This window comes from Limulus polyphemus, unplaced genomic scaffold, assembly GCF_000517525.1.
Source record: "Limulus polyphemus unplaced genomic scaffold, Limulus_polyphemus-2.1.2 Scaffold47, whole genome shotgun sequence".
Lineage (NCBI taxonomy): Eukaryota > Metazoa > Arthropoda > Merostomata > Xiphosura > Limulidae > Limulus > Limulus polyphemus.
This window is the reverse complement of record NW_013665657.1, coordinates 1,326,704-1,334,750: the sequence shown is the minus strand read 5'-3', so window position 1 is coordinate 1,334,750 and position 8,047 is coordinate 1,326,704. Positions and strand designations below refer to the sequence as shown.

General features: G+C 30.6%; 1 protein-coding gene across 2 annotated transcripts in view; it reads left to right on the top strand.

Moving 5' to 3' along the window:
- LOC106462765 (peroxisomal targeting signal 2 receptor-like) overlaps positions 1-6,505 on the top strand; it is a 34,429-nt gene extending 27,924 nt beyond the window's left edge. For both annotated transcript variants that reach the window (XM_013922720.2, XM_013922729.2), the window contains exons 9-11: positions 437-492; positions 4,431-4,530; positions 5,640-6,505. In XM_013922720.2, coding sequence (XP_013778174.1) covers positions 437-492; positions 4,431-4,530; positions 5,640-5,705 — 222 coding nt within the window. In that variant the 3' untranslated portion in view covers positions 5,706-6,505. The remainder of the gene's footprint in view (positions 1-436; positions 493-4,430; positions 4,531-5,639) is intronic.
- Positions 6,506-8,047: the final 1,542 nt, after the last annotated feature.

Genomic DNA, 8,047 nt, shown 5'->3' with positions numbered 1-8,047 from the left:
GGTCATTAAATTCTAAGAACAGGTTCGCACGAACCGGTGCAAACCGGCTGAATCCCACCACTGCATACAAACTAAAAACAAATCTTAATCGAAAAATTTGAGTTTTAAGTTTTAGAAATGGTCTTGATGCTTATGAAAATTTCTTTGAGATCCATTTAGTGGCATGTAAGAAAACTTGCTTGCCTTTATTTAGGTGTTTTCTCTTGAAGTCAACATATTCTTTGGTTATCTTGGAGCGATAACTAAATTACATTATAACATTACATTTAATGTTTTGTTTTTTCCTATTTCTGAAGTATTAAACTTCATAGTAGGTTTTAAGAAACGATTTCTAACATTGAGAAAAAGACTGTTTATTTTTTACAAAATCTAAAATTTAGTTTAAGGAAAGCTTGTTATTTGTGCAAGTTTTTAACTTGGCATGTTTTCATTATAGTTTTCTCCTCATGTGGATTCCTTATTAGCCTCTGTGTCATATGATTTTTCAACAAGGTATGTATGCTAAAGTTTACTAGGGCTATTAATTAATAGTTGACTGAAAGAAAAGCTGAATAAATCCTTAAAGCTTGAACTATTTCACACAGAAGTTTCATGAGCAGTGTTATGAGATTATTGTGTAATAATACTCATTTTGTTTTTATTGTAGTATATCTAGCAATAACAATGTCTTTTTCTAAAGGTATACAAATTTAACAGTAATTTAAATTGGATATGATAAGAAAACAAACAAATCATCATTACACAGGTTTGAAAGAAAATTCATTTCAAAAATGAAAAATTGTTATAGCTTTCACAAGTGTAACTTAATTCCCAAAGTTAGGTCATCAGTTATAATCCACACCAAAAGTTCACAAAAAATAAAGCTTAATATAAACTGTGGTGAACAATAGGTCTTCTGCATGAATTAAATGAAATAAAACATTGCTGTTAAAAAGTGTTCAATCATTTATTACAAAATAGCACCAAGCTCAACAGATAATTACATGTTTTATAATGGTCAGTATTACTTCGCCATCATCAAAAGGTGCAAACTAACAATGAAAGACAAGCTTACGTACCTCCATATTGATGTACAAACTTATTATTCAGATTAGTTATGTGATAATATCTTCTGGCAAAATTTCCATTTTGCATTATCACATTAGTTTGGGATGACTAAAATGGTTACAAAGTAGTTAACATTTTTTTGAGGACATGCCACAGCACCAACATGATGTTTTCATTCATAAACTGTACAGCAAGAATGAATGAGACAACTTTTGAACTGTTAGTTAATATATCAGATGTAAATTAAGTTTCACTCCATCCACAAGTAGCTACAGAAATATTTTGATGCACATTTAGTGAACAAGGGAACTGTAGATTGCATATTGTACATGATGCATTCAAATATGGGGTAGTGCTTCAGAATTAATTACTAAGCCTCCTGACAAATTCGCATCTCGTGAACAAGGGGGAACTGTAGATTACATATTGTACATGATGCATTCAAATATGGGGTAGTGCTTCAGAATTAATTACTAAGCTTCCTGACAAATGCACATCAGCTATTTAAAGATTTATCAGATCAGAACTAATTATGCTGAACATTAATTCAAGACTTTTTTTTTTCCTTGTTATTGTTGTTATATATAATGATATATTTTGGAACAAAATCTACTTGTTGGTATTTTAATTTAAACATTGTCATAATCAAAAAGAAATTTCTATTTGGTAAAAATATGCATTAGGCAGAATTTAAATCTATTTCATAGATAAGTTTAAAAGGTTGTAACAAGCTTGGGCAGACTTTAAATCTATTTTTTAGATGAGTTGAAAAGGCTGTAACAAGCTTGGGCAGACTTTAAATCTATTTTTTAGATGAGTTGAAAAGGCTGTAACAAGCTTGGGCAGACTTTAAATCTATTTTTTAGATGAGTTGAAAAGGCTGTAACAAGCTTGGGCAGAGTTTTAAATCTATTTTTTAGATGAGTTGAAAAGGCTGTAACAAGCTTGGACAGTTTAAATCTATTTTTTAGATGAGTTGAAAAGGCTGTAACAAGTTAGAAATATTGACATTAAATTTTCTGAAAATTGCTTTTGTCAAATGTTTACTGAACCATATTTAACTGTAATCTTAAAAATTTGTATTTACTCAACTTATGAATGTGAAACTAAACTGTCCAATTATTGAAGGGCCTTAAAGAAAGCATTATTTTGATAATGTTGAGGACTTCAGGATTAAATTCTGGCCTACTTGCATGTTTACCCAAAAAACCTGCAAATAAGGTACTCCACTCAGACCAGTCACCTAGAACATAAACTTACATTCACAATTTTGAAAGTTTTTTTTTTATTTAATTATATTAAAATAACTTCCTTGTAGCATACTCAAAAATGGCTTTGAGTTCTCACTTTATCAAAAAATCTGAAGTTTAAGTTTTCCTAGCTAGTTTTGATGTTACCTCATTGTATATCAAAATATGAGTGTATGAAACAAGATTTACTAACTAGTAATTGTCTCATAATGTCAAGACTGTTTGTGGTCTTTCTAAATTAGCTTTTTAAATTCTAGAATTCTCAAACAAATGGTCAACCAAATTGTCTAGCTCCTTTCTTTAATATTTAAACATCCTCTTTTGGAATCTGTATTTAAGTTGCAAAGTCTGGTAAGGGTTTGCTGTTTTGTTCCTGAATTCTGTAAAGAATTTCATAATTTACATCCTATAGCATGCAAAACTGGCATTTCTCTTTTTGTTTTCCTCTATCCATCAGATAACCAATTTTTAACAGTAATTTTGGGTTAAGAACTGTTCAGAATTAAAAGTAAGTTAAAAAAAAAAAAATGCAATGCTCATTAGTTGTTTAGCTATGGATGTCAGTCATGTTAATAGTAGAAAATGCCAATTACAAAAACACTAATGAACAGTATCAAAACTCTTAAACGCGTCCAGCATGTGTGTTTTGTAATAGTTCAGTTACATCCAGTTACTTCCAAATTTTCTTCGGTTTGTAGTGAACGTGAGTTAAGAGTAAGGGAAGCTGCTTTCACCAACAATCTAAAACTTTCTTGGACAAAGGGCTTGGAGGGAAGTTATTGTACCTAGTCAAGCTTAAGGCTATATCTTTGTTTTAACTTAGTATTACATGATGGCATTTAATTAATTTATTTATAGGAAATTAACTGACAAATAACTATATCCATGTATATCCATCTCCATGTTAAAACAAGTGTATCTCTTCAAGCTTTAAGGTTAAACTAGTACTCATTGTTAGTCTTTCATGATTGATGTGAACAGTTTCACAAAGCATTTAATAATCATGGCAGTTTATTGATACAACAGAAAAATTGTGCAACTGACAGTAAATAACACCACTTAACAACTAACTACAAACTTTACAGGTGCTGTAAGACTTAACTTCTTACAGATTCCTTCAGTCGAGCTTTAATAATGGCTAATATTTCTTTGAATTTAATGCAGGATAAGTTATCTCTGATTAGTTCTAGAAATCTAGTTGTAATTGAGTTTTTGCAATGCTACCCAATGAAATAGACAAATTTACCATCTTAGTTTTTATTGATGTTGCATTTTAAGTGTATATCTTACTACTCAAATTGTCAACCTTCCCACCTATAATGCTTCCTCCATTGGTCAAAAATGTGGTTGTATAGATTTTTTTTTAATTAACATTTAGTTGATATTAAATGTTACAATCCTTATGAGTATGAACTTTAACCTCTGTGGAGAACACTGTGTAAAATATTTCTGGTTTTCAGTCTGGTTTTAAAGGTATGGAATTTTGTGAACCATGTGTTAACATTTTAAAATTTTGTGTCACAGCTAACTTGTATATGTCAGTTTCCATTCTTCATAAATATTGTATCACTTAGATTTTATCTTAATTATGTCTTTTTTTTCTGTTGTTGTTCCACTTGTTGATTTTTTGGAGAAAAATATTTTGTACACTATTTATAATTTGTACATTTATGCAAAGATATCTAAATTATTACTAATATATTTTAAACTTTTCAATTGAAAGATGAGTCAGTAAATGGGGAAGAAACTATGACTAGAAAGGGGTAATGGGTGGCTGTTAGCATTTTTGGTAAGAAAAATAAAAAGGTTAGCAAAAAATCAGATTTTATTTTACATTATGGCTGAGAACCATAATTAGGATGATTTAGGAAGGGCTATTTTTTTCTAAACTAAGTCCTTGCCTTATGTATAATGTGTGTACTGTTACATTACCGTTATTTTTTACCAGTATTAGTATTGTATGATAAATATTTATTGATGTTTCAACAAATTTCTAATCATTTTATATAATTGAAATGTAATGTTGTACCATAAAAATATGTTGTAGATATTTCTACATAAATAACCATAATTTGTGCAATTTGATTTTGAAATATTCATTACTGTATGTAGTATTTAATTTTCTTTCAACAGACTTTGGAATTGGAAGGTTTCTCCATCAGCACTCCATGTATTGGAGAACCACACTGAGTTTGTATATGGGCTGGATTTTAATGCCCATGTTAATAACCAAGTAAGTGTTAATTTATTTTCTATGATACAGCTACTGATTTCTCACTCTTAAGACATTTTGTGTGGTGTAACTGGCTATTACTTAATAGTTATAATTGGTATTTCTCTTATACAATAGTGATAACTAAATAGTTTGAGAAGCATCAAACTGAGACTTCCTGTGGTATAACTACTAGATTCTTATGACGATGACTCTATCTAGTTTGAGGACCAGGAAAACAGATCTCGTGATATCTGTGTAGTTATTAAATTCTTATAGTAATAGGGAAGTACTAAGATTTTATATGATTGATGTAATAATTCTTGCATTATAGAAATGATGTGAGAGATTTCTTACCACTTCTTTAAGAACCACTGTGTTTCTGGTTGTGGTATTGTAACAGTGGTAGTATATCTTCAGTTGAGTTCATACCACTCTGGAGAATCATCTAGTATTTCTTGTTATTGATTCATATTACCAGTAAAATTCTATCTGTTTGTAACTTCATACCACATGTTAAACATTTTAGATTGGCTATTTACTATTTCAAGATGTATTTCTAGTTATGTGGAGAATCACCTAATATGCTTCTGGTTGTTATCATGCTACTTTATCAAAATATTATATAACTTGTGTAATTTTTGCTGTGGTTTCATACCATCTGGTACTTTGAATCAAGAAGGAGCCTATAATGCAGTCAAAATCAGTCTGAAAGAACATAGACTCCAAGGTGGTGTGCATGATTTGTTTTATGAAAGATCTTAAGAGAGAGAGGATGATAAGATACTTATTCCTTTCAGCTTTGTGTATGAGAGGGACTAGATCTGTCAGAATTTAAACTTCAGAAAATTGTTTCTTGCAGGCATGACAATCTTCTGTGTCTACATGGATTTACATTTTTTTTCAGGCAAATTTCACTTCATGTTTGTGATTTTTGTATATAGTCTTCCTTAGTTCTATATATTTAAGTCATAAACATTCAAAAAGCCTTCTTCACCTTGTAAGAAATTTTACGAAAATTGATCTTACATTGATAGATTTATGGATGGGAGAATTAAGTAAAGATAAATAGGTTTTATTTTGCATGCTTTAATACATGTCTTATTAAAGTTTTCCTTTTTTTTTTATAGCTCGTTGACTGTGGATGGGATGAACTCATACAAATGTATAGACTGCACTTACCACCAAATACATAGTCCATTTTTTTCAACTATTAGCTATGGGTTTCTAATTGTTATTTAAATGACTTTTTTTAGCAACTAAACTATAGGCCATGGAGTATGTTAATATCATGTTAAGAGTTCATGAATCTGTTTTGGAGTTCAGTGGGATTTTTAGAATGTTATATAATAGGCTAATTTATAAAAAAAACAAATAAGAAAAAAATTTTGCAGGTTAAGTTCTATTCAAGCAAATGTTAATTAATAGCAAATTCTTAGTTGATTAGTACATTAATATAGACTATACAATTAGTAGTTTATTACTCAATTTTCTTATCAAGAAAACAAAACTTATTAAGTATATAAATACCTGTTTAAGGAAGTCAACAGATTGTCTTACTGAATAGTAGAGAAAGCATGTTGTGCTGCCGACTTTGTACATTAGTTGTTTAAAAATGTCTACGTTTTTGCAATCCCAGATTCCCAAAGTCATTAAGTGCTGGTAAACTAAAGGAAGGTAAATTCTGTTAAGTGAATACATCACTCTGAAAGTGAGAATGTTCATTGGATTTTCTTTTTAACTTTAATTCAATTCTGCCCTCTATAAATTGTAACATTTTTTTATAAAATTGTTAGCATTATAATTTTCAGTACGTTTTGTTTTGTTTACCACGTTGTTGCTCCAGTAACATTTTTATACTAAGATTTGTATTGTTTTAAGAAAGGTTTCAACACAAAGTGAAATTGAAAACGGCAATTTGTTAACTTTAGTATGAAGTGAAATACATATTCTCTGTAATATTAAGTTCATAATAAATATTCATATTAGAAAAACATTCCTGCTCTTTTCATAATTTTAATTTTTTGCACAAGCCTTTTTGTTCAGGAAATAATAAAAGTTTCTATTGCACATGCAGTGTGTTTCATTGCAACTTGATTATCATTATGGACTCATTGTACAGTACAATACTGGGAGTCAGGCTGTGGATCAGAAGGTCCCAAAATTCAAAGTGTGCTGCTCAGTATACTCTACACCTACAGTGGTGGGCACATTACAAAAGTGATGGTCAGTAATGTTACTTTGGGATGGCAGATGTTTTTGACTGGCTGCTGCTTTCCATCTGGTCAGTAGTTCAAAAGTAAGGATGGCTAAACCCGACTCATACTTTTCTTTGTCCATTTATCACGTATGAGCATAAGGTACCATTCAGGCTGGAAGTATCAAAACCAATGTTATAATTTCTCAATCTAAGACTTTGTGAATGCATTGTCATGTGTTAGGCTACAAGCCATTTACGAAACTCTGATCTTTCTCCTGTAATCCAAGTATGTCACGCAGCTGATGCTATATTTGTGTTTTCAAACTGAAATTTGTATTGCATATGAAAAAAAACTTAAGCTTGTCTTCAGTTTTCAGTCATCACTGAAGTGCAGTTGTATGATGTAACTGTTAGGCATTGGATTTCCAACTAAATACTGATGTGTGATGCTTCATTAGTACACATTAGTTTTTGTCCATGGTGCAGATATGACATGGTTGATGTTGAACATCAGTTTTCTTATGAAATCCTACATTAGTGATTTGTGACATCGTTGATGCTTGGCTTTATTTTACCATCAGAGTTCAGCACTACATAAGTCACATTACACTGACTTTCATATTTAACCATACATACATTTTGTTAGACATCATCCGTCATATTGAACATTGCAAAGACATGTGACATTACTTTAGCTGTCATACTAAATGCTGCTTTTACCTTTATGTGACGTTAGATGTTGGATTTTCAACTTAAATTGTAGCTGAGAGTAGTAGAAGGTGCCTAACATTGCTGATAATAAACAGCTTAATTTGTACACTTGTTATTAATCCCAGGTTCAACACTTGACAGTTTAAACAAAAGTGGTTACTACTAACAAGTTGCCTCCCAGTAGTTGTTGGTTTAGAATTACGGACTGTGCAGTGCTACCGTTACTGCACACTGACAAATGTGCTGTGGCAGGACTCCACAGTTGGAAGGAGGGAGAACCTGTGCTAAAACTCTTCTAGCATAAAAATAAATTGCGTTTTAATGAGGGCCTATATGTTATGATTGAAAGTCCAGACTTGCTGTAAAGTGGGGATATATTATCCTTAAAATAGGTGTTTGGTATACATAACATTATTAAATTAAATTGTCTACTTGCATTTTTCACACATCTTGGTAAACCCATAGTTTGCAAGCTACTTGTTTCACATACTCATTGTCACATTAAAAGCAGTAAATTATTCATTCTTTTGTGAAAGTTGAGACTAAATTTCAGAACATTTAGCTTCAAATATTTTGTTCTTAATCTTTAATCAAAAGCGTACTATACCTTAACTTCTACACTTTATA